Source organism: Nyctibius grandis, chromosome Z (genome assembly GCF_013368605.1).
Source record: "Nyctibius grandis isolate bNycGra1 chromosome Z, bNycGra1.pri, whole genome shotgun sequence".
Classification (NCBI taxonomy): domain Eukaryota; kingdom Metazoa; phylum Chordata; class Aves; order Nyctibiiformes; family Nyctibiidae; genus Nyctibius; species Nyctibius grandis.
The window spans coordinates 42275863-42303526 of NC_090695.1; the positions used below are offsets into that span (position 1 = coordinate 42275863).

Consider the following 27664-nt stretch of genomic DNA (forward strand, 5'->3'; position numbering starts at 1 on the left):
GCCCACGATGGTTCGCTGCCGCTTCGCTGCTTCCCGCCCACCCGCGTTCAGGTGGAGCCTCAGTGGCCGCAGCGGCGCTGTGGGCTGCGTCCCCATTGGTGCGCGGCAGCCGGCGGCTGGTCCCGCCCCGCCCCGCCCCACCGCCCCCTGGGCCGCTCAGGCAGCCGCTCGGTCCGATGCAGTCGGTCGGCGAGGCGAGGCCGGCGCTGCTCGCCTAGGCCGCGCGGAGAGCAGCTTTCCAGGGACCGCGCGTTCTCTACCGTGGAGCGCGGCTGCGCAGCTGCGGGCGCCGGCCGGGGCCGGGCCGCTGACAGCCGCCCGCCGCCGCCGCGCCGTTACTCAGCAGAACCGGCACCCCTCCCCCCGCCGGCCCGGCGCTGAGCGGCGGCGGTTGAGAGAGTGCGGGGCCGCGCGCGCTCCGCCGCCGCCGAGCGGAGCGCCAGGCGCAGGTACGGGCTGTCCACCCCCCGGCAGCGGCGAGGCCGGGAGGTGCGAGTTGCGTTGAGGGGGTGAAGGGGTGGTGGGGAGCAGCCGGTGCGGCCCCGGCGGGGCGCCGGCGGCGAGGTTGCGGTTCGAGGATCCGCTTCCCAGGTGTGGCGGCAAGTTGAGTTGGCCCCTCGGCGGGTCCGGCCGTTTCTCTTCCCTCCTCACCTACCCGCGGCCCTTCTCCTCCGTCTGCGGCAGGCGTATGGCGGCCCCCGCTCCCGGGGCTGTGGCGGGGGCAGGCGGAAGGGCCGCGGTAGGCACCGGCTTTTCCTCCGTGAGGGAGGCGGCGGTTCGACCCTCCGATCCGAACCGGGAAGGGGGGTGGCGGCCCCGCGACACCCCCCCCGCCCGAGTCCCGGCTGTGAGCTTGGGGGGCCTCCGCCCTGCAGCCCCCGGCGCCGCGGGAGGGGTGTCGCCTGCCTCAGAGGGCCCGGGGCGCGGCGGGCGGTCTGTGCCGGGGCTCCCCTCTCCCTGATCCTGCCGCGGGCGCCTTTGTTGGGGAAACGGGCGCGCTGGCTTTTTAAGCTCTTGTTAAATTCTAGGTTTTAGCGGGTCTAAATAGTGCCTCTGTATCAGCGTTGTTGACTTCTGCGAAGTCCTTTTTAGATACAGACACCTGAAGAGTTCGTTTAATTCTCGCGAGCCTGATTTAATGTATTTCTTCAGCTTCTGCTGCTGATGGTGGGACTGACACTGGCCTTAAAAATGCTCTCAGAGATTACTAATTTAAAAGTTTAAAGTATTTGGCCAGAAGGTAGCTAGAAAAAATACATGACTGCAGAAACCAAAATAGTACCATCTGAGTGTAGAGTGGTTTTAAAAGCATATCTTCTTATGAGTGATTGACCGACTGGTGCAGCGAAGCACCAGATTGATGTGGCTGAAATACAACTGAGGGCTTCAGCGCCTGTCAGCGTGCAGATGGGTTTAGCAGAGCAGTTCCGTGGTGCAGAGTCTTGCTTGGAGCATGCAAAACATTATATAATCCGAGTTAATGCCACAGTTGTCTATCTGGGATCTTCAGAGGGTTGGTTTGTCCTTTAGGTGAGAAGGAGCGGCTAGATTTTTCACTTCGTGTTTCCTGTGTTTTCTTTCTTTTTTTCATTAGGTTTTGAGATGCCATTAGGTTTTGAGGTATGTGAAGTAACCACAAGAAGAAGAATAATGTCTCTATATAATATTGCTAGAATTTGTGAGAATAGTGAAGCTGTTTATTTGTTTATAATCAAACTAACCAAAATGAAGTTTTGGTCCTGTCAGGCTTCTCTGTTTTTATGTAAGTTGTTTTGCTCTTTGAAAACTACCTTGGAGTTACTTTACGGTATTTCTTGGTATGGCTTTTTCATTATTGAATAGATTTCCTCTGTGTTCTTTTCTGGACCTACTGTGTATTCTTTCTTAATAATTCTGTTAGTTTTATCCTTTTATATAATATTTAGTTGCACACTGATTTTTTTTTTTCCACTAAATATTTTCGTGCTTTAACTGTTGAAGTAGTTGAAGGATGTTCATACCTTTCTGTTCCATTTTTAACATGGTGCAGATGTTGAAATAAATATGACTGTTTCGGTAGTGGCTTAAACTCAAGTTTTCATTGCGTTGTGTTCAATGAAAGGGTGACAGAAACTACTTTATATACTGCTGAAATAAGAAACTCTAATGAAAAACGATGATTTAAAAAAACCACACAAACAAACAGAAAACCCCAACAATTTGAATATCATGCCTGTTACAGTTAGAGCACCACTAAAATTTACAAACCAGCAGCTGTAGTTTGACTTTGTTCTTGTGAATAGTTCCTATGGAATAGGTAATTGAATTTAAATACACAATTAGAATAATTTATATTTAATGTAAATATAAGATTTCTAGATAAGTGTTTGCAAGGGTTGGGCTTTTGAGGCTAATATGTAGTGAAGTACTCACAGACATGAATAATAGGAGCCACTGTCTTGTTATGATTTTCAGAGGGAGGACAGGAATAATTGCTTATATGAAAGAACTATATTTGTGTTATCACAGGAATCACAAGATAAATGTTTGAGGTGTTCTTTCAGATTAGATAGACTTTTCCCCCCCTTTTCTATCACCCTTAATGAAAAGGTTAATTGCTGAAGAATGGATTGAAATTACTGCCTGTGGGCAGTTTTACATTTGTAATTTTCTGTGTTACTTTTTTATTCATAAGAGAGTTAAAGAGATAAAAGGAAGGCAAGATTGTTTTGTGAAACTTAAAAGCCGTCCCAGAAGGGATGGGTGATGCCACTTGGGTCTGTTTTATTTCTTAGCCTTTCTTGGTGCAATAGTAGAAGTTTATCAGTTTTCCACAGTTTTTTCCACAGAATTTTCCTACTTAATTTATATGAAAAATGCAGTATAATTTTAAAGGATATAATTTTTTTCTCTCATTATATTCTTTTTGTTGTTTGCAGAACAGTACTAGCTTCTTTATTAGTACTGAAATGACAAATAGAAGGTGAAATATTTATGTTATTGGGATGTGTTGATCTCTGCTTCTGATGATGCTACTGTAATGAGCACAGAGATTTACATCATGTATGCTCAGAAGGTGTTAGACTGTAACTTAGGTACTCACAACACATCTTAGGCAAACGAGTCCCATTAAAGTTATTCATCTGTACTTGTGGAACTGTATGCTTAAGGTAGTTTGTTGTTTTGTTTGTGTTGGTTTTACCCCGATTTCAGTAAGAGTCCAGATATAACATACATCAAGACCATTTGTTATTAGAGTGATTTTTCACAGAATCACAGAATCACAGAATGTTAGGGATTGGAAGGGACCTCGAAAGATCATCTAGTCCAATCCCCCTGCTGGAGCAGGATTACCTAGACCATATCACACAGGAACACGTCCAGGCGAGTTTTGAATGTCTCCAGAGAAGGAGACTCCACAACCTCTCTGGGCAGCCTGTTCCAGTGTTCGGTCACCCTCACCGTAAAGAAGTTTTTCCTCATTTATGCGGAACCTCCTGTGTTCCAGCTTGCACCCATTGCCCCTTGTCCTGTCAAGGGATGTCACTGAGAAGAGCCTGGCTCCATCCTCATGACACTTGCCCTTTACATATTTATAAACATTAATGAGGTCACCCCTCAGTCTCCTCTTCTCTAAGCTAAAGAGACCCAGCTCCCTCAGCCTCTCCTCATAAGGGAGATGTTCCACCCCCTTAATCATCTTCATGGCTCTGCGCTGGACTCTCTCTAGCAGTTCCCTGTCCTTCTTGAACTGAGGTGCCCAGAACTGGACACAATATTCCAGATGCGGCCTCACCAAGGCAGAGTAGAGGGGGAGGAGAACCTCTCTCGACCTGCTGACCACACCCCTTCTAATACACCCCAGGATGCCATTGGCCTTCTTGGCCACAAGGGCACACTGCTGGCTCATGGTCATCCTGTTGTCCACTAGGACCCCCAGGTCCCTTTCCCCTACGCTGCTCTCCAACAGGTCTGTCCCCAACTTGTACTGGTACATGGGGTTGTTCTTGCCCAGATGCAGGACTCTACACTTGCCCTTGTTATATTTCATTAAATTTCTCCCCACCCAACTCTCCAGCCTGTCCAGGTCTCTCTGAATGGCTGCTCAGCCTTCCGGTGCGTCAGCCACTCCTCCCAGTTTTGTGTCATCAGCGAACTTGCTGACAGTGCACTCTATTCCCTCATCCAAGTCAATATAATGAATATATTGAATAGAACTGGTCCCAGTACCGACCCTTGAGGGACTCTGCTAGACACAGACCTCCAACTGGACTCTGTCCCATTGACCACCACTCTCTGGCTTCTTTCCTTCAACCAGTTCACAATCCACCTCACTACCCGACCATCCAGACCACACTTCCTCAGTTTAGCTGCGAGGATGCTGTGGGAGACCGTGTCAAACGCTTTACTGAAATCGAGATAGACCACATCCACAGCTTTACCATCATCTATCCCCCGGGTTATGTCCTCATAAAAGGCTATCAAGTTGGTTAAGCATGACTTCCCCTTGGTGAAGCCGTGCTGAGTGCCCCTAATGATCCCCCTATCCTTGATGTGCCTAGAGACAGCACCAAGAACAAGTTGTTCCATGACCTTTCCGGGGATGGAGGTGAGGCTGACCGGTCTATAGTTACCCGGGTCCTCCTTCTTGCCCTTTTTGAAGACTGGAGTGACATTCGCTTTCCTCCAGTCCTCAGGCACCTCTCCCGTTGCCGTTGCATTTTTAATGCAACTTCACTTGTGGTACTTTGTTCACTTTCCATGAGTTATATTTTAGACTTAATAAAATAATTGGTCTCTTCCGACTGTTGATCTCCAAAGCTTTTACCAAGGCTGAGGGATTCTAAATGAAGTGGGTTTTGTGACTTTTCTTTTAATTTTTACCGTAATGATGTCTAGCTGAGTGAATCATTAGGAAACCATGTTACATGTTTTCTAACTTAAGAACATTAAAAAAACCACTATTGAGGGGGTAACATTAAGTTTAGTCCCTCATTGAAGTATCTGAGCAATATACCTTTTGAGGGAAGATAGTGCCTGTTCAGTTGAAGTTAAATAATGACATCTGGTGGATAACTACTAGGCTGAAATGCTGATTCAGTTGAACTTTTACAGAGTAATTCTGATATCACTCTTTATACCCTGGGGACTCTCTCACATCCTGTTTCCATTCCAGAACCGGAGGTTAAGAACACACTCATGTAAATACAATGAATGATGAACCAGTTTCAGTATAATGGAAACATTGTTTGCATTTAGTTGAAGGTATCCTCCTGAGGAAGTACAGTAGGTGTTTTGTGTCAGATTTGTTCAGTTGATGGTGCTAGGGATCTGCTGTTTTTCTTGGGTCTTCTGAGTAAAGAAAGTAGCAAGTATTTGTTTCAAAGAAAAGATTTGTTGTGAGCCATCATTTAAATGGAGGACAACTCTGGAATCTGCATCATTCGTTTCAGTAGACAGAGTTTCCATTGGATTAAATGGACATTATATAAAGTCTACATTACAGTCTAGTATAGGGAAAAACAGTACTTTAGCCATGGTCTTCGGCATAAGTCATTTGCCACATGTGGCAACAGCGCCTTTTTAGCACATTTAAGCTATCTTGGGGCATAGTACCACCTCAGCTGATTAACTATGGTTACTGAAGTACTGCCGTGTGTGTGAATTCCACAGGCCACCTTCCAGTCTTCTGAAATGACTGTGACAAATAGCAAGTATTTTCTGAGTGAGATCATATTTGCAGCGTTGCTGGGCTGTTAATAGTTATAAATAATGTAAACTCCTGTTTTAATTCTTTCTGACAAGTGCATTGGGAAGCAAGTAAGAAATTCTGTAGCGATCGTTGTATGTGCAATCTGCTGTTCCTGGGCAGAACAAGTTATTTATACCTCACTTTTGGAGGTACATATTCTTCTAAATTTTTCATGTAAAATAATATTTATCCCCCCATCCACTACAAAATAAATTGTAGTCTCTAGCTTTGGGCTTCAGCTTTTCTGAAAAGGTGGGAAAACTTACTCAGAACAGATCAGTTTAATAGTTTCTGGTAGAAATAGAAGTGTGGTTGAATTATGACCCAGTGGTCATAAGCACCTCTTGCAAAAAAGCCTGTTGAGGCATCACAGCAGTTTCTCTGGGCTGTGAACGTGAACTTTCTAAGTAGAGGTGAAAGAAGTGGCTCCTTTGGTGCTCACAGCTGTAAGGGAGGTAAAGAAGGAAAAAAAAAAATATTGAGTTTTTCCTGTGCACAAGACAGCCCAAGCCTTCTGCAAATCCCTAGACCTCTTCCATAGTCCTCTTCCACTTCTTGTCCTGACTTGCAACTTAATGTCCAGATAATATCACCTGACAGGGAACAGATGAGCTATTCCAAATTAGAGTGACTACTTGGGCTGATTACATAAATATATGAGGTTGTTGTTTCTTTAGCTGGTAGAAATATGATCATTTATTCAGGATCTTTGTTTAAGAGACAATCTACCTTTTTGTGGGAGGTGATCAGTACACCCTTCATACCATCTCTAAATTGATAGTATTTGTCACCCATGTCTAAGAGTCTGTGATTTCCCTCTATTTTGAAGAAAATTACAGGCTCCGGGTGAAAGCACTTGGCTGTAGCAGCCTTGGCAAAAAAAATGGGGCTTGTGCCCTACAAAGAGGAGTAGTATTCCAAGAATGCTTATGCTGTTTATTGGGCTGTCTTGCTCTGCCTGTGTTTACTACTCTACCAGAATACTCTATGTGGCATTGTATGAAGTATGTGTTCATACTCTACCACAGGGAAAAGACCATTCACACATCCAAAATATGGGCAGTTGTTCTGTGATCTATATTCAACAGTTCTTACAGCAGTGTCCTTGAAGCTTTTCTAAAGAGAAATTTATACAGGCATGAAAACTATGCTTGTATACAAGTTGGAAGACAAATTTTGAAATATGATCTAAATATCACCAAGTATTGTAGTTAGCAGTAAGATTTTATTGCTGGATTATGCAAGTATTTCTGACATGGGACTGCAGGCATCAGAAATCAGCTTGTTTTGTTCCTGTTTGTAAACTTGGATCTAGCAGTCAAAGCTGGTACATGAAACTGTAAGAGTGTTTCTGCTCGCAGTGACCTGGCAGGAACTGAACTCGAGACGTGTAGGTAGGTTTGGGATGGAAAAGTTGTTTAAGTTGAGATGAAGTGTCAGATGCCTTAACACAAGGAAAGTAGTGTAAATGCTTATCTTTGGTGTGCTGGTTTCCAGCATGACTCTTGTCAGGTTTCATCACTCTTCTTACCTCTGAAAAAAAGTATTGTCACAACAAAGGATTTTTTTCCCCCCATCCCTTCTACCTGCTGTAAATTAAGAGGACACAATGCGTGCTTTTTCAGGGCAACTGTATCTTTACCTAGCTTGCCTTAGGTGTATGTGTGTGTACTTTTTTTCTCCCTCTACTCTGTTAACTAATACTTTGAATTGGTAGTATAGATTATATTGATTGGCCAAATATCTGTGACAGAGCATTTGTTTTGGGATGTTTTTGTTAAAGCACGTAATAAAAAGTCATATCGTTAGTATAATACCAATTCCTATGTGCACTACAGGAAACCTTAGCAAATAATGTCTTTGAAGGGTTTGGAAACGTTTATGTCAGCCAGTATGTGAAGCGAGGAAGAGCTCATGGCTGGATTTGTTGTACTGAAGGTCTACCGTGTTTGCTAAGCCAGCAGAAGCATCTTGGTTTGCCTTCCAAGTTGTGACCTTCATGCACCTTTCATACTGCTGATACTGCTTGCAGGAGCCCGTAACTCATGATCGCAATACATATTCTCTGTATTTAGGAAACGCTGTAGTGATTTTTGACTGCAGAGATCTGCATAGCATTAGTATCCTGCAAACACTGCAATGTATTTTAATTGTTCTTTATAACATATGTATTTGTCAATGGGATGAACACTTCTCTTAATGACTTAAGAGGACTTAATTTCCTCCAAAGAAACTCCAAAACTCATGCTTGTGTTTTCCCTAGGTAATAATATTTTAGTTTTAATATCTGGCAGGGCTTTAGAGTTATCACTCTTCTTTAATAATATTATTCTAGAGTAACTAATACTATCTAATAAGCTGTTATATAGAAATGTACATATATATTTAAATCTATGTTTTGTTAAATATTTCCACTAAAATTATGTATTATCGTCTAGGGAGTTTAAGTTTACATTTTCCATGAGTTTTTCTTTATTCTTGTTTTTATATAGGATTGTAACTAGAAACTGATACCATTCTCTTTTCCTGTTTCAGACTAGAAGATGAATAATCTTTCCTTTAGTGAACTGTGTTGCCTGTTCTGTTGTCCACCATGCCCAGGGAAAATTGCCTCCAAACTGGCATTCTTACCTCCTGATCCCACGTACACACTGATGTGCGATGAGAGTGGTAGTCACTGGACTTTACATCTCTCTGAGCGAGCAGACTGGCAGTATTCTTCTAGAGAAAAAGACGCTATTGAGTGCTTCATGACTAGAACAAGTAAAGGTAACAGGATTGCCTGTATGTTTGTGCGTTGCTCGCCTAACGCCAAGTATACTTTGCTCTTCTCACATGGAAATGCTGTTGACCTAGGTCAGATGAGCAGCTTTTACATAGGACTGGGTTCACGGATTAATTGCAACATATTCTCATATGATTATTCTGGATATGGTGCAAGTTCTGGGAAACCAACAGAGAAGAATCTGTATGCTGACATTGATGCTGCTTGGGTGGCTCTTAGGACAAGGTAAGACATTAGTTGCCATTTTTCTTTTATAGCATGCATTTCAAATGGTTGTACTTAATCGTAGTTTAAACAGAAATGCTGTATTTTAGGATTAGTGATTTCATATCCAAGCTAATTGTTGGTGCCTTGCGCTGAAGGCATTGTCAATATTGAGCAGGATTAGTATATAATACTGATATACTAGAAAAATTGAAATGGGAGCAAATTTAATAAGGTATGTTTCAGTCTTGAATGATTAGAAGATAATCCTTATTGTCACAGTTTGGGATCTTCTCCGTTGGAAATCTCGGAAGATAAGAAAAACCTGTAATAATTGATACCTCAGTAACTGAGCCACTGGTGTGATGTGGGTGAGAGAAAGTGCACGTTGTTTTTTCAGATAATTCCATTACCTGCTTTATTTGTAGTGGAAAAGCTGTTATAAGAGGATTTGGTCAGACTCTATTTGGATTTCTGTATGGTGTTCAAACTACCTTTGTTTCAGAATTCAGACTAGCAGCTACAGCATTTCTAAAGATAGCTTTCTATATAAAGCAAAAATATATTTTTATCTTAGCAAAATATGATGTGTGGGAGAGGTTGTAATTGATCTGTGTAATAAATACATTATGGTGGGAACAAAACCCAGGAATTTGAATCAGTGGTGTCAGCTCAAATAGATTAAAACTGGACAAGGAAAAAATGCAAATTGCAAGGATGTTGTTTTGGCACTTTCTGTGTTCTAAGCCTCTGGTTTTACGGAGATAAAACAGTAAGATGAAAGACTCTGGAGGCATTCTCTGATACAGGTAAGAATCCCAGACGCCAAATAAATGCAGCACTGAATACCCACTTCTTAAATTTTAGAGCTTTTTTCACCATGGTTTGTTGCATTTAGAGTAATTTTCTTCTTGTGTTACAAGTACCCAAACTACAAAAAGATTATTTTTTAAAAATACTATGCGATCATAAGAATAGATGTTCACCAAAGGAACTCCCATCATATTGTGTACTTTGCAGCAAAAAGCTGTGAAAACCTGAATTTAATGTAGAGCAGCATGTTACGGTTCGATCATTGCAACTTGAGCATACTGTTTAATAATATCAGGGATGTGACTTAGTGCAAGGAGATGTGTAAAGACACTAAATCCTGGAGCCTGGTGGTTGTCGCAGTGAATTTAGAACTTGATGCATGTAATATTGACTACTTTCCTATTACTTTGGAGCAGATTATCCCTTTTCAGTGTTTTAAATACACGTATTGTCTTTCTTTTCTTTTACATTATAACAAAGGTGTGATACTTCTTTTTAAAGAAGTATATTTTGTTTGTATATTAAAGTAGGGGGAACGCTTGTTATCGTAAATGTCATACAACCAGAGGGGACAGGTATATAGCCTCATATATTCAAAAACATGCATACTGTGTTGTTAGATTAGGTTTTGGCATTTCTTTTGATTGCAGTGGAAAGCTGAGATATAACTAGACATCTGTTCTGTAAGCCAAGAGCTGCAACAGGTGCACTGGTGACTGTGGTTTGTAGTTGATAGGTGATCTGGAAGGTAGCCACTTGGTGAAATACCCAGTAACATTGACCAAAAACATGTTTTGTGAACAATGTGGAAGACAGTCCGAATTGTTTAAACGTACCAGAAAATGGAAGAGAACTAGATGGTGAAACTTAGTTGTTTATGTTAGTTTATAGGCTCTGTTTTATGAACTAATTTGTAATTATTGTCTCTGATGAATTTCTCATTGAAGACCTAAAAGGAAATGTGATTGCAACTTGAATTCTCGTCTCCATTCTTGAGCAGTGCATAGTGTACCTTCCCTAATCAAGTAAGATTGTTCATTATAATATCCCATCTGAACATGCCCTTTGATGAACAGACATTGTCGGGGGAACTCTAAATACATTCTCCATCTATCTGCTTTTCCCTCTTCCATTCAGAAAGGACCTCACCTCAGTCCCATTGGCTGTCTATTTTTTGTGTCAAAACCTGATTTAGAAATAAGTAATTCTGTAGAGTGGATAGAGCTTGGATTGGTCTGCCCAGCTTGTGGATTTCCCAAATGTCAACTGAATTTTTTCCGTTGCTTAAAAAGTGGTTGGTATTACTAGTTTCACTGTGGTACTTTCAGCAACTTTCCAATTGGCAGAGCTGGTCTTGTTCTTGTATCTGAATGCTGAATGTAGCAGGGAGAAGTTCAGCACATGACTCTGGATATACTGGCTCACAGTTTGATTACCAGTCCATGGTATTCTCTTGAGCCCTGAGACAGTGCTCAGCTGTGTTTAAATACTTGATGAATATCTGGACTAGAATGGAGCCTTTGAGCATTTGCTGCAGCATTGATTCACTTTTCTGGCATAGCCTGTTCTGTCAGTGTTACACTGGCACCATTTTGAATGTTTTATAATATAAGTGTTCTGCAAAAACAAATTAATTCAGCGGATGGTTTGCAGGATAGATGTAAGTATAGCTGTAACTCCTTTGAAATACGTGTTGATGGGATCAGAGAAGAAAGGAATACTAGACTTTAAACTGTGCCTCACAGATTGTGATGGGACAAAGAGAAGAATGGAGAAATTACTTTTGTTGGAGGTTGATCACAGTCACCCACAGCTGCCTGCATTCCCTGTTCTGAGAAAAGGGATCGCAGAATCCAACATTAAAAGGTGTTTCTGGGGTAATTGAAATGCTGATATGGACTTCATTCTACAGTCAACACAGCTGCTTGTGGTGGAGATGTTTAGTGTATTAAGTTTTATATCTTGGAAGGACAATCCAGATGGCCATCTGTATATTGGCACAACTGTGCCGTGGGGACTGGAGACCTGGGGTGAAATAGTCTGGAACTAGTATTGAGGGTAATGGTGAGGTTGGTCCAACATCACTTTCTTCAAAGTGGCTGCGGTAAGGGTATGTGAATATTATTATTCATGTAAATGAATACAGAAAGCTAATTTGTCAGCAGATCAGAAGAGGTGAACAGCAGATGCAGATTTTGAATTGTGTCCCTATTCTTTACCTGCTTTGAGTATTTTAATAGGAAGCAGTAGCTATCCATGTGGATTCTGACTGGAAGAAGGCAAGGTGATTCACTGCCATCATGTTTGGGAAAGTTGCACATTATTGCATTTTCATGTGCATGGGACTATATAAAAGCTGCAAGTGAGGACATTCTTTTTTTGACCATCATAGCTACAAAGTGTTGAAATGCCAGGAGTCATTTTGGGATACACCTATTTTCTACTGTCCTGGTCTCTGAAGGCCTTTGATGACACGCTAGCAGGGTGGAAAGGTTTAACCAGCCCCAGGCAAATGCAGGGTGAGTGGCACTCATTCAGAAACCTGAAGACTTGCCAGAGTTGCCTCATGACCAGATTTACCTTTAAGAAGCCAAAAAGCCTTTTCATTGTTGCTTATCATGGACTCATGATTGTTTCAATAATAATTGAAAAATTGAAGGGTGAATCCCACCATCAGACTGATGTGTCAAAGTGGACAGAATGCCATAATTTGAACAGCCAAATATAGGAATAATATAAAATCTATTTTGATGTTGGCTGAAAGTGTTCTTTTGAGAATTAACAAATTACATATTTTTTTTCATTCAAAAGTAGTTTGGGTTTTTTTTCCTAGAAAATTAAGTGCCTTAACTTTGTATATTTGGAGAGAAATTAAGCTTTTATTTAAATTGATAGCGAAAAGTAGCTCAGTTTATCATCAAGAGAAATCTTACCAATAAAACAAACATACCAGTAGCATTGTAATGTTTCGAAAAGGCCGAACCATCATGAGAGAGGCAGAGGAGGTGCAGTTTGTTGATTACTACATGCATGGTTAGTGGGCTTGCCTCTCATAAAACATAGTTCCCTTTTTCTTCCAGCAATGCTGTATGTTATGTATACAAGGAGAATGTGCATCTGAGTTGAGGAAGAGCTGTATGCACACGAATTTTATTCATGGCCTGGAATGTTGATACTTACAGGTGTGGAGGATGTTCATGGCCTTCATGTTCTGCAATTTGCAGCTGTAATTTCGTGTGTTACTTGCACGATGACAAATGGTTCTGAAATGTGCATTGAAAATTCCCTCAGGATGTTCCCCTTGTTCCTTGTCCCCCAAGCACTGCTGTCCGTTGGTTAGATGCATGTGTTGCAATAGCTTCACAAACAGTAGCCTCTCTGGAGCATCTATTGCACCTCTTCATTAGTGTGAGCCTGAGAGGTACTATTGAAAATGCACCCTCCTAAGGCTGATTTTACTGATAATTTATTCTTATTGTAAAGTGAGCAAGTCGTCTAGATTAACTGCAGTAGCTCAGAAGTAAAAAGATAAATTGCTTTCTGTCTCCTTTAGGTATATCAAGGGCAAAATGGCAAATACTCTAAGAGCCTGCAAGTGTAGTATGGTAATTTCAGCTGGTGTTTGGTTGTTAAACGTAACTGAAGCTTAAAAAAGACCAAAACCAAAACCCACTCGTTACAGCCAGGCATGCATTTTGTGGTTTGGATATTGCACATCATGGTGATGTGATGTATATCCAATGAAAGTATATAATATGATGAATGTCCAGTGTAAGTGATGTGTGATGTATATCCAATTAAAGTGTTCAAGGTAAGGTCGAACAGGGCTTTGAGCAACCTGCTTTAGTGAAAGATATCCCTGCCTGTGCCCCTGTAGGCAGAGGGCTGGACTAGATCATCTTCCAACACAAACTGTTCTATGATTCTGTGAAAAGAAGAAAAGGAGGAGGGAGGGGCAGAAAAGAGGTAAACTGCCACTAAGTTAAGCGTTTAGTAAAAAGGTCTTGTTACAGAGACAGAAGTATAATGGAAACAATGAAAGACTTTCTGCTGCAGCACATTGTGGAGTTTGTCACAAAGGGAAAAAAAGAATGTTTCGTTGCTGTTTAGCAGTTCTTCTTTTCCTGTCAGAAGCTGAAAAGATCAGGCAGGAGCGTTCAGGACCATCTGTATCTGATCAGCATATGCAGGCTTGCAGAAGAAGATACTGGCTTCATTAGTCGCCCTGTGTAGCTTGGGCCCTGATTCTAGGGAGTAGTTTGATGGTACAGTTACAATGATTTATTGGCTTGCTCCTTCCTTTAACGCACCAGTGGCATGTCATTTCTTGCCTGTCTCTGCAGACCGCCAGCACAAAGGAGCAGAAAAGTAGTTGCTCCCCTACTCCCAGAAGAGATTAATTTAGTTTCCTAAACAAGTCAATGAAGCCCAATGAGGGGCAACATGTGGCTGAAGGTGCAAATAGGAAAGTGCTTCTCTTCTGTTTGGCGATAGCTTAGCTTCCTAGTGACATTAACCTGTACCTTTAGTGTGATGAAAGGGCAGAAGTTTGTGCGTGCTCAGACACTCTGTGTGGAAGCTAGCAAGCTTATGTCAATGGAAGTACATTTAGTACTATGTAAAAACTGCTCTTCAAGTTCCATCTGCTTTCCAGGCAGGTAGACCTTAGGTGTGTGAACATGAAGGATCAATCGGGTGTTGAAAGGAATTGAAATCTCAGTTGCTGTGGGAAAGAAAATGCTGTGGGCAACCTTTAAACTGTGGAAAATATCTATCTAAATGTTATTCCAGATTTAGTCCACAATAAGTTGTTCCTGAGGAAGAGTGTTTTCTCTGAAAAGGTACATCTGTGCACAGCTACTTCAAAGATTTGGTTCCAAGGTCTTTTCTGGTGATTACGGCTTAAAAAACAACCCAAAAATAACAACCCCCACCATTACCACCACCAACAAACTGAAGGCCTGTGTTTTCTGACACCAGTTATCTAAGATTACTTAAGTAGACAACAGTGTTTACATTACTCCTATGATCAACATAATGAGCTTTCAAAGGTATCAGCAGTTTTTACAGCATGTCTTTGAGCTCTTGTCACCAGAACAGCTACTTACAGCATGTGGCGCTGTAATTCTCACGTTCCCCTTCCTCAGGATAGCATGTAATTCTAAGGCACTGATTAAAAGAACAGTATTACTGCCACTTCTGCTCTTGATCTGACACTTTCTCATTTGGGAGACCAGGTATGTAGTCAACTAATAATTTTCCACCAAACTTCTTGGAGTTTACAGGACTGTCAAAAGGATGAGAAGATGAATTGTATGACTAGGGAACTTACCAACAGTTATCTGTTCAAGAATTCTTCCATTCTGAAATTGGAAAGTGGTACTTTGGGGAGAGAGGAACTGAGGGACAGCTGGGCTCTTCCTTTTTCCCTGAGCTTTTCAGAAACCTGCTCAAGAGAAAAGGGGAGACTGGAGACAGAGCAGATGTTGTTCTCTGGTTTCCAAGCTTCTTGCTTTGTTTTGTTTTCAAGCTAGGATATTCAAAAGTCTAACTACTTTGAACCACTGCTTCTGTTGATTGGCTTCACTGTTTTAGTTTCCAGACTGCAAAACAAATAGTTTCTGGTAGGTGCTGTGAAGGCAATCTGGCTGTGATGGAGGAAGGATTACTTTAATCAAAATATAGTAAATTCTTTTCTTGGATTACTTTTTGTAGTTAATATTTAGCTATCTTTAGGCTGAAGGAAAAATAGAGGGAAGAATAATGAGAAAGAGAAGAGAAGAATATATGCTCCAAAATATACTTTTAAGTTTCACTTTAAATTTCTGTGCAATGGCCTGCATCTTGTAAAACTCAGTATCTAAGGAAACGTTGAGTGTGATAATTTGCAAGGTTTTTTTATTTGAGAACTATGTTATGTCATAATGTACTGTGCAAACTCCGTGCCATACTAATGATGCAGAGTGTCAGGTATTAACGTGAGTTTTGTTCAGATTGTATGAAAGGGATAGAAGGTCATACTGTACTTTCAGAATACACAAGTATGATTTCAATTATTTTGAATTGGGAGATTAATTGTAAAAGGATAGGTGCTAGGCTGTTCTCAGGTGTTTCAGAAGAGAGACAGAAATAGCAAAGACGTTACATTTGTTTTGGTTTCAATACGTTAATTTATTGTATTGTTTTATGTTGGAATTTTGAGAAAAATCTTTGCTAATCAGAATGTTTTGAATTTTTTTATTCTCAGAGAACTGTTGTGAGGTGGAAGGCTTGCCTGTAGTTCCAGGCTGATGATTGAGCCTTAGTGTTTTGGAACTCTGAATTTCATTGTGATCCTAGAAACTCTTTCTAGGAAATGCTAATAGTAATTAAGTAGACATGATACAGATAGATTCTGTGAATGTGCGTGTGCTAATACTTTTACATCTTTTTATATATCACTCTAACAGAACACAATTTAAATAAATACATGAATAGTTAAATAGACCACGTTAGCTGTGAACAGTGGATTTTAGCCCCAATTTAGAAAGCTTGTTGGGGTGCCTAATGAGTTCTACTAGTGATACTTACATTTTAGTAATACTTAAATGTGATTTTGTTTTCCTTGAAATCTTCCTGGGTTTTTTTAAATTGTTTATTACATACTGATGTTACACACAGGACATGTTTTCTGGCTTATTGAAATGTGCTTGTGGATTTTTGGTTTTTGTTGGTTGGTAATTTGAGTGTCTTGGTACATGTGAAACATCTTTTTTCCTAATGTTGCTGATTATGAGGTCTTCAGACTTTACTAATTTTAGTGTTTGGTGATCTACACAGTTACCATGCGGTTCTTCAACCATATGTATAGGATACTGGACAATTTTTCATTACCTCTGTTTCCGTGGCTTTACTGGAGGTACGCAAAATGTACTAATTTGAGAACTCCCTTGTGGGTATGGGCGTTGTTATCTAGCTGTGACAGAAAAGATGCATGCATTTGTTCTAGAAGATGTAATGGTTGCACTTGTCAGACCTTTTAGGATTATAGTCAGTTTGCAGGCATTAAACTTACCTCATGCTGTTCCACAGTGGTGTTAGGCTTGTCTGCTCTAAGTCAGAAAGCTGAACAAGCTTCTGATAATACATGAGAACAATGTTTGTTGGGTTTTTTGACTGGGTTTTTTGTTTGGTAATGCAGTACAGTATCTCTTCCTATTTAAGTACTTCCTTTCCCAGATAAATTAAAGGTACCCAGATACATAAACTTTTGCAGTCTGAACCTGTACTAAGAGTACTTTGTTAGTATGGATCAATGTATCAGCAGCTCACTTCTGCTTTGGGCGCTGTTCTTGCCAGCATAATGTTCTGCTTAGAGGCTTTTCCTGTGTTACTTGGGAACCAGCTGCTGTTTGTATCGACACTAATGCAGAAAAATATATTAGATCTGACTTTTATTAACTAGATGTTTCATGACTCTCTTGTTTACCTCAGAAAACAAAAGTTTCATGACTTTTGTTTACTTTTTTCTGTTTGACTACAGAAAAAGTGAGTGGTTTCATATTCCTAGGAGGGAGGCTTTGACTTTAATTTTGTAGTGCTCATGGGACTGTCTTAACTGTGGATTAGGTTGGGTATTCCTCTTCCTAGCTTGCATGTCAAATCAACTGTGATAAGAAAGAAGCATCTCAGCTATTACATAGAATGCATGATATTCTGACCACTGTCTGGCATGCTTTAGGTCCCACTAAATTGCTGAGCAATGTTACCACTTGCAGTTTTCATAAGGTATCAGAAGAGTAAAGCTGACCAAATTTTTGCAGATTTGACTATGCTTTACTTGATGATAACCATATTGATAGTAAGGCTCTAATAAGTTTTCTGTTGTAGGACCACTAGACTTACCAGTAAAGGCTTTCAACTAGTATACAAGTCACAACTGTATTCACATATCCATATTTTAAAAAATAAACCCATATTTTAGTATTATTCAGGCATATAAGGCAAAAAAAATTACTGCAAATACAGAGTAAATAGTTGCCCCTTGAAGTCAGGAATGTTATAGACTATACTTGCTTGTTCTTCTGTCAGCTCCTGTTTCATAGTTTGTCCTCTTCAGGAAATTTTCATCTTCAGAAATGCTTTTTTTGACTTGCTGTGTATTTGTGGTTTGATCTGTTTCACTTTATATGCCACTTTTGTTGACATTTTTAATTTTCTAGGTATGGAATCCGCCCTGAAAATGTGATTATATATGGCCAGAGCATAGGAACAGTACCATCTGTGGATCTTGCTGCTAGGTATGAAAGTGCTGCTGTAATTCTTCATTCTCCACTGACCTCAGGAATGCGAGTAGCTTTTCCTGATACGAAGAAGACTTATTGCTTTGATGCATTCCCAAAGTAAGTTACAGAATTTTTTATTCTGCATGCATTTTTCTCTATTACAGAAGTTTTAGACTAGAGAAACAAGTAATATGGCATATTCTCTGAAATTTATTTCAAAGGTTTAAAAAAAAAGTTGGAGAAAAATCAGAGTGAATAACAATGAGGAACATTTGACTTGAAGTTTACAGAACTTTGTAAATCTTCTAGGTTTTTCACATCTCTAATCACTTCAGTGGGTATCTGTTAAAGAAGTGATTAGTTTTCCTGTGTGTAACCCCTAATATCACTAATTCTACCAAACAGTTCTAGTCCAGTGAATTGTTAATCTGGGTAACTGAACAGAGTCTTTTGCGTAAGTTTCTGTAAGTAGCAGACTGGAAAACTAGGTAGACCTGAACTGAAGAAAAATTCTGTCGTATTTCAGAACTATGCCAATAGTTGGCCATTACAAACTGGTACACTTGTCTCAAAGAATTATTTGTATTTTGAGCATCTAACTCCAACAACTTTCTTTCCCCATAGATGGTCAAACTTCAAGTGCTAAAGTTTTTTCACTTCTGACAAGCACTTTTTTACTGAAAAACTCTGAAGTAATATTTTCATTAGTCCAGTGACTTTGATTTTTTGAAGTGAACGTGGTAATGAATACCACTTTTAGATGGATTGCTCTGTTATTCGATCCTAATAGTTCCCAGTAGTGTTTTTCCTTTCTGTGTGGCTTTACATATGCTACTGTAATGGTTTCCAGGGTGTTGATAAGATCTAGTTTTCTAATGATTTTAAACAACTTTAGAATTAAATTGTTAAAACTACAATGTGTAATTAAAAAGTGAAATTAACAGTCTGGTCCTTCAAAAAGATTTAATAAAGCTCACTGTCTTCATAGATGTAATCTTTTTCTTACAGCATTGACAAAATTTCTAAAATAACATCTCCTGTGTTAATAATCCATGGAACTGAAGATGAAGTAATTGACTTTTCACATGGCCTAGCATTATTTGAGCGTTGCCAGAGACCTGTAGAACCACTGTGGGTAGAAGGAGCGGGCCATAATGATGTGGAACTCTATGGACAGTACCTTGAAAGATTAAAACAGTTTGTGTCACAGGAGCTGGTGAATTTGTAATTTTCTTTGTATATTTACATGCTTTTTCATTTCACTGCAGAACTGAAAGCCTTGATAAATACATAACATAAAACCTGAAGGTTGTGTTTTCAAATCATCTTGGTTGCCTTCATTAAATGTACAGGTAATGATTTGTCAACATAATTAATGAAGGTTTGAATGCCAGTATTATAAACTGGAATTACATGATCACGCAGTCAAGCTTGGCAGTTCATATTACGTTGTGTGAGGTTTTTTTTTTCTTCTTAGATGTACAAAAAAAAAAAAATCACAAGGAGTACTGTATGAAATTTTAATTATAGAAAATCAAATGCTGTAAAAGTGTTGCCAAATGCTTTAGCATATCAAAAACAAGTTTATAAATATTTTTTAAACATCTCAAAATGTACTGTGACTTACTCTGTTGCACAGGTGTAAATTAAAAACCAGACTTCTAAGCAGTTGTTTTGTAAAAATGCAATAGCCATGACATTTGAGCAAATACTAAGGTATGTAATAAGAATAGACAGTCACTGGAAATGACCCATGCCCTGTTATAGGGGAAGGGGTGAAAATAGATCTCTCTTTCCATATTTTTCATATCTTTTGGGCTTAGTCTTACTTTAGTTGTTTTTTTCTTGTGTTGTCCCTTACCTATAATGTTAAACAAATTTACCCACTCGTCTTCTCAGCAGTCCTAATCTTGCCAAAATAATGCTGCAAGTTCTCATTGTTGTAACGTAAATATCATTCACATGATTGCTACTGAGGCCACTAAGTACTTTCATTGAAACTAGTAAGACTTTCAGGACCTAGAAGGCTTTGTGCACAATGTAGTTTTAAACATTGATTGCATAGACATGCAATATTTCATTAGAAAGAACCTGGAAGTTTATCCAACTTTGTAATAAACAATTTGCAAGTTTGCAGTTGTCTAATTGGCTTACTTTTGAATGTTTAACGTAAAAGCTTATTGGTTTTTGAGTATTGTATGGAAATTTTATTAATCGCACCTGGATGGGGTGGGGGAGGGGCAAGAAGAGAATGATGACATTTTTCTATTAACTCATAGTAAAACAAACTTTGTAAGTTGCCTTTCCCTTGAATGCATTTTGCTTGAATAAAACTATGAAAAATAAACTTACTTATATGTAGCCTATTTGTAAACAAAGTAATATTCCAAGAATACACACTGTGCTTCTGATTTTAAGACCTTATATAGTTTAACTGTTCTGCTTGGTTTTTGTGATTGAGACTATTGTATACTTAAATGCAGCTTCAAGTATTGTGAAAACTTTGGCTAAGATGTGTTGATTAACAGTAAACAATATTCCACACACTTGCTGTTCTTCCTTTCTTTTTTTAAAAAAACAAATAGCAACAGTTGCTTACAATATCAAAATAATAAGCAACTCCTCATTTACTCTAGGAAATCTGAGAACTAAAGGAGTAACCCATTGTTATGAATTGTTAGCACATTTCTTTATCAGCAACTACTGTTCTGGTCACCCTTCCACCCCCATGCCTCATCTTGCTTCTTTCTATGGTTCAGCATACAGATTTTCTGCTGCAGAACTATTTCATCAGTGACTTCTTATCTTGTGCTCTTTGGATTGTTAAACAAATAGAAAGAAATTTGAATTTGTTCTCAGGCAACTGGGTTTTTCTTTGTCTTTTTGGTCAAGTATGCTTCCATGTATTTTGAACTTCAGATTAGTATTCAGCCACAATAATATTAGATTTAAAGATTTTCACCCTAATCCAATATTTTTGCCATTGGAATTGTGCTTAAATAGATATGTAACTTGGCTTTATTACATTGTACTGTATACACAATTTGATTTCATTTTCTTACTACTTCCCAGCCACTATCTCTGATTTAGATTGAAATAGTTACCATTAAGTGTCTAAGTGCTTTCTTTGTGATGAAGTGCTTTTGAGAGTCCACTTCAGAAATTCACAAATAAAGTAGAACTGCAATGATAAGTGATACAGATTGGCTGATAGTACTGCGAATTGCAGATAAATGATTAATGTCATCACAAGAACTATCTGATTGTGCTAGGGAATATTATGGCACCCTGTAATTGAAAAGACAGAAAAGGTAGCATTTTTGCTGCTTTTGTTTCTGTTTTTTTGTTGAAGCTGAACAAAAGACCTGACTAACAGTGCTGTCTTCAGTAGATGCAGCTGTGCTGGATTACGCTGGTGAGTAAAGGTTCTGGTCTCTTTGGGACCACTTATGCATGGTTAATTATAGCCAGTTTGTTCTGATTTGTGTTTTACATCTGGATTTTTCAGACAAGTTGTTTACTGAAGGAATTAAAATTGGTTTTAGGCATAGCCTAGCTTGTATTGAGAATTGTATTATGGCAACAAACTGGTTATGGACCAAAAGCAACTCTGAGCTATTGCAGCTAGGAGGAAAACATTTGACATGGTAGTTGTCTTTAAACCATCATTTTGGTGAAATTGACAATGGGCTGTTGTTTTATGTTATAAATGCTATTGTCTCATGATAAATAAGAGTTGATTGAGCATTCATTAATAAGACAATGTCTGTATTTTAGAGAAAAAGAAAAGGGCATTTTGTGAACCCCATGGTCTCGTTCCTTTTTTTATCTTTAAAGGACAAATACTTGACAGTCAACTGTCTCTTTCAGTTCTGGAAACCTCAGCAAATCAACTTTAAAAACAGCTTTATGTAAAATATGATATTGCCTTCTAAAGGTGGGGTCTTGGGACATGTTTTGGTGTTTTACATTCCCAGCTGCACCAAAAAAAAAAAAAAAACAAACCCACAACAAAAACAAACCTCCCCTCTCTTTATTGTCTGCTTGTGACAGCAAAGAATTCTACTGTATGTTCAGTTAGCTACTCTTTCTGACTGATTTAAAACTTGCTTTCCTTTTCAAGCCTTTTTTAGTGAAAAAAAAATTGTATGTTTACTTTTGGGCTCTTTTAATTGGATGACATTGTGCAACAGGGCTAGCTACTTGGTACCTCTCACTGTGGAAATTTCCAGGTCCTACAGATACAAATTTTTCTCACTATACAGTAGGCATTGTTAATAACTTAAAGACAAAAATAAGGAAAATAGTGTTTCAGAACCAGAGGGGAAAACATCCTGTGTAAGTTGGGGGCTGATCACTTGAAAGCAGTTTTGCAGAAAAAGAGTTGGGGACCCTGGTGGACAAGAAGCTGACCATGAGCCCACAATGCACCCTTACAGCAAAGAAGACCGACAGCATCCTAGGCTGCGTTAGAGACTTGCCAGCAGGTGAAGGGAAGTGATCCTTCTCCTCCACTCAGCACTGTGAGCAGAGATGCATCTGGAGTGCTGGGTCTAGTTCTGGGCTCTCCTGCGTAAGGAAGGTATGGATGTACTGGACCAAGTCCAGTGCAGGGTCACAGCTATGACTGAAAAACTGGTGCATCTGTCATAGGAAGAGAGGCTGAGAGAGCTGGGGCTGTTCACTGTGGAGAAGAAAAAGTTCAGGAGGATCTTAACTCTATGTGTGAATACCTGATGGGGGGAGGGAGTGGAGAGAGCTAGACTTTCCCCAGTTCTGCCCACTGAGATGACAAGAGGCAATGAGCACACACTGAAAACCAGGAAATCTGATCTGAATACCAGAAACCAACTTTTTTTTTTTTATGTAAGGGTGGTCAAACACTGGAACTGGCTGTGGAGGTCCCATCTTTACAGATATTCAGAACCCAGCTGAGCACAGCCCTGGGCAACCTGCTGTATCTGACCCTGCTCTGAGCACAAGAGTTGGACTAGATGATCTCAAGGGGTCCATTTCAACCTCAGCCATTCTGTGTTTTTGTGAAATATGGCATGCAAATCCTTTAGATGGTTGGCACTACACATACTTGTGTGCCATCACCACACAGCAGCTCAGAAGTGGAGACTGTTGAGTTACAAGAATTATCTTCATTTAGTGCTCCCTACTTTTGATGGTTTATTTTGCAGCAACAAAAAGACAGCTATGGAAAAAGCCCTTTATCTCTTAATCCTTAGACCATCACTGTTTGAGGTGCTGTTGCTGAGATTGACTTTAATACCAAAATTTATACCACAGACACTGTCATTGGAGATCACGTTGCTACCCTACTATAAAAGAAAGATTGAAAAGCTAGACATGAAGTATAGGCGTGCTATCATGAAAAGAGAAAAAGTGCTTGAAAGATGTCTTAAACATTCTCAATGGTGCAAATGTTGCATTCACAACTACTATTATCCTATGTGCTTGGCAAGCAGTAGAGGAGACTGAACAGAGGAAGGGTTCTTTCAGGTTGTTTTATTAAATTGGTTGAGAAAGCTTATTCTACTTCGCTTGAATAGTGTTTGTAAAAGAAAAACAAAAAGTTGTTTATATTCTTATTGGATACAGAAAAAAAAGTTTTTCATGAGCTACTGACTGTACATCAGGCTTGTTCCCCTTCACTTAAACAGTTCAGGTAACATTTGACTCTAGATTGTTAAAAGTTAGGGTGAAAACCTAAAGTAGCACCAGATTGAAATTCCAGCATGAAATAGCCTTAGAACTCTTAACATATTGAACTTCTTAATGAATTTGCGTTGAGAGCGTATTAATTGTAAAACAGCCATAAAAAGAAACAATGTTTCCCTGTGAAGAAATTCCATTGTATAATGATAATAAATTCTACACTATACCTTCTTCCTTTTTTAAAAAAAAATTTCTTTTGTGTCTCAGGTAAGACTTCTTGCTCTTTGTTTCTGTGAAAGGAAGTAAAATTCTAGCATATTTCTGGTAAAATGGCAAGGAAGATGTTTAAAGAAAGAGGATAGCGTAAAAGCAGTGTTCTTAAAAACTGATTACTCTGCCAGTGAGGAAGGGGCCAACCTTAAAGTATCTCAGCATCAGCTTTTCCCTAGAGGTATTAATAAGGTATTGTAGTCTAATAATCTATTTCAAAATAATTAGAAAACCTCAAAAGGGTTTTGTTGACTAAAAGAGCTGTTGTGGTTGGCAGATGAGGCATCGTACAAATGGTTGTAATTTTAATGTCTCATTTTATTTTTTTGCCTACAGAGGACAAATAGTTTTCTAACCTTCAGCACTGAAGAGAGCACATAGAAGAGATTATTGAAGATGAGAGTCAATTTACCTTCCTGTTATGCTAGAAGCTATGTGCATCTCAAATAGGTAGCTGTGCCCTGTCTCTTCCTAGAATATACCTAGCATAGGGTATATCCATATGAATGGAATCAGGCTGTCATAGTGGGACGTTTTTTCTTCCAAAACTACAAAGCTACACATATTTTTTCCCAAAGTTTTCTTCTGGAGTCAGGTAAACAGTGGATTTACTATATTGTTCTGAAACATAATTATACCAAAGATCCAAATAAGTCTTAAGCTAGAACAGCGTTTTAAGTCATTTGATCAGTAACTCATCTCGTACCTCAAAGACACGTAACAGCGGTACAAGCCTTTCTCAAGCATCTTAAGCATTGCAAAGATCCTTGGTTGGGAAAGTCTTCTGCTTTTAAAGATCATACAGTCAAAGTATACTTTAAATGTAAAAGGGTTGTAAGCCACCCTAAGGAGAGCAAGGAGAGTGTGGACTTTAAATCACCAGCAGCTTTTCAGAGCATTACTGATTTGGAGGCATATATGGTGCGTTGTGATTTTGCCCAAAATCTTGAGTTTTAATCAAGTTTGCTAGGTCCATTTGGTAGATGCTGCACAGTGTTTATAACACGAGCAGAACTGTGCTGGTCACTGGTTTGAAATGGCCTCCCAAGATGGTGCTATTTTGTTATGGCAATGGCAATGTTAATGGCAATGCTTTTGTTCATTAGAAGCATATTCACAGAGGGATTTGGGTAATAAAACCAAAATCTGCTGCTGCTAAGAGGCATTGTGGTTTTTAGACTTTTCTGCTACCCAAGACGGCATGTGATGGTGCTAAATATATAGTTTACTTCTGTATTTTGCATTTGGCCAACTCTTTTGTAGCATGCTATACAGAGAAGGGCAAAGTATTGCATGGTTTAGTTACCAGAATTCTGTTTATGTTGTAGTGTCATTTATAGTTGGCAACAAGCTTGAATAAAAGCCACTACGTGTCAGGTTTTGTGGCCACTCAAGTGGTGTAACACAGATCATATGCTTGGAGCCAGAACAGGAGGATAGATGAAGAATAAGGTCTTGGTATGAGTTCTTGTTCTGCTGTAGTCGTAGAACCCAGCACTCTCTCATTTTGCCCATCGTAGCAGGTGCGTAATACATAACCTGTCATTCTGTCATTTGTAATTACTAAACAAAAAGAGTTGGAGTAATTCTAAAAGTTAGGATGATATATAGACTATATTTTATGTGTTTCTTTATAGTCACAAAGGCTAGAGGGTTCTGTTTTAAGGAAAAGTTGAGATTCACTTGTCAGTAGCTAGAGCTCTTCAGAGACATGATATCATAAAGCGTGATAAAACCATGAGGACTGGCAAATCTGAATATGCCGTCCTGGAGGCACCTCCAGAATAGTGCAGATAAGGTAAATGTTAAACTTCAGCCATGATCATTTCAGACAGTGCTGTTACAATGTCTTACTGTCATGCTAGATTGTCACTTACTAATGGTAAGGAGATACATTTTACATAAGGCATTGTTCATGTCTTGTGGAAATTTTCACATAAATTGTTATAGAAGTTCTCATGAATTAAGAATAGAATAATAAATATAAGTCAATCTGATAAACACAGGTGGGCTTTCACAATCCATGAATATTGTTCTCAAAGCTCCTTGTGTAATCCTGACCTATGACTGAAGAAATCATCAATCAAAGCTTAATGAGTAGCTAAGCAGGAGTAGGCCTAGAAGTATTACCTTCTGATGATTTTAGTAAAGGGGATGTATGGTTAACCTTTTCTTTACCTTAAAAGAAATATAGGATACTTAGAAATAAACATTAATAGAAACAAAGTTCTAAATAGACTTCATCTATTTTAGGTTAATACTTAGGAGACGCTGGCAGTGGAAACCAGACTCTGGTCAACCTGGATCAAGACGGGACACTGATCACAGCAAGAACATTAAGGATGGGGTGTCAACCGGAGCCGGAGTGGAACCAGAACATAAAGGTCAGCTAACCAATGGAAAAGAATGGACTTTTGTGGACTCTTGACAATGGACTTTTGTGGACTCTTGACAAAGGAAGAAAGAGGAATTGAAATAGCTAGTGAATTTTTAACAGAAGCTCATGAGAAGTTTGTGATGTAACTACTTATTAGTTTCTGTATAAACTGATAGTGAATTTGAGTCAGATGCCATTCACTGCGGTGGTAGTCCAACTCTGAGTTGTTTCAATAAAGAATCAGCAAACCTAGAGACCTCGACTCTGCCAATTTTCTTTAACATCATGAATAACAAAATCGCATTGTATTTGCCCATGACTGGTCTGTGACACTCATGCTTGCTTTCTACAGAAATTTGCATAAACAGGTTTACATGGATGTTTGGGGAGGAGTTACTGTAAAAAACAATCATCTGTGAACAAGAGTTTTCATGTGTGAACAAAGTATTACGACTGATTTCTGATTATTGCTTTGTCAGTGTTCAACTGCTCTTCTGGGCCGAGTTGTCTCTCTTTTTCTGTGTGTGGTATGTGAGGAATTGGCCACCCATGAGAATGTATGTGTTTAATAGTAATTTTGTTGTTCTTTTCTTTAAACTTTAGAACTTGTTCTGAATTGTAATCAGTACTGTGTGACTTCGGTGAACAACTGGATTTTATAAGTAATCAAGAATCAGTAAGGTATAGGTGTGTGTTTGTTTAAATATTTGGTTAATATTTTTAAATATACACATTTCCATGTACCACTGTAAGTGCACAGAAGACTGTTAGATATATAGCTGTTGTATAATTATATAGTTTCATTGGAGTAAATTGTGTGATCATTTGTGATAGCCAAGGATTCGATTCTTATTCATGGTGAATGATTTAACTGGCTGCAGTGCTTTTCTGTGCTTCCCCTTTATGGTTCATGGAGGGTTTTTTCCTGTTACATAGGTCTAATTAAAGAAGCAATTTTGTTATGATGACAGGAGCTGATCCACTCCATTAGACTTCCATGAAACATACAGACATCTCTTTCCATGTCTAAATTTTATATTATTGCAGCTTTCTGGACTATATAGGTTGCGTGTAGAGCAATAGGATATGGGTGCACAATAAAGTTTTTACTTAAGCAAACATATGAATTTCTTATGTGTCAGTTTTTCTGCAATAACCCTGTGACCTTATCTACCATAAATGCAGGGTGACTTATACTTCTTTCCTTTAGTTGTGTCACACTTGCACAGGGGTCAGAACATGCAAACAGATGAGCAACTAATGCACAGTAAATGTCTTCCTTGCAGTTAATTCTCTTAAAAAAAGTGCCCTAGTGTGTCAGGTAAATTGTCCATCTGTGCCAGTATTCTGCTGCAACAGTGATAGTCGGAGATGCTATTTAGGAAGAGCATGCAGACCTGGGTACTCTCTGTCGTCAGATCTTCTCATATTCCACTGCCATCCCAAATTACAGAACTAGAAATGTTAAAGAGTACAGCCAAACCTATGCCCTTTAAAATCTGTTTATCTTTTGTATGCAAATTTGTTTATCCCCTTTTTTGAACTTCTTGATACTG

General features: G+C 39.3%; 1 protein-coding gene across 3 annotated transcripts; it reads left to right on the forward strand.

Moving 5' to 3' along the window:
- The first annotated feature begins 165 nt into the window (after positions 1-165).
- ABHD17B (abhydrolase domain containing 17B, depalmitoylase) lies at positions 166-27195 on the forward strand. 3 transcript variants are annotated; one of them, XM_068422528.1, is made up of 6 exons: positions 166-449; positions 1595-1620; positions 8267-8741; positions 17735-17914; positions 18806-21212; positions 25985-27195. In XM_068422528.1, the coding sequence occupies exons 3-5, from the start codon at positions 8275-8277 to the stop codon at positions 19023-19025; spliced, it is 867 nt and encodes a 288-aa protein (XP_068278629.1). In that variant the 5' UTR covers positions 166-449; positions 1595-1620; positions 8267-8274; the 3' UTR covers positions 19026-21212; positions 25985-27195. The 3 variants fall into 3 exon arrangements, with proteins under 3 accessions (XP_068278629.1, XP_068278630.1, XP_068278628.1); XM_068422529.1 differs by lacking the exon at positions 1595-1620 and having other exon boundaries at positions 8267-8500; positions 8588-8741; XM_068422527.1 differs by lacking the exon at positions 1595-1620.
- The last annotated feature ends 469 nt before the right edge of the window (positions 27196-27664 follow it).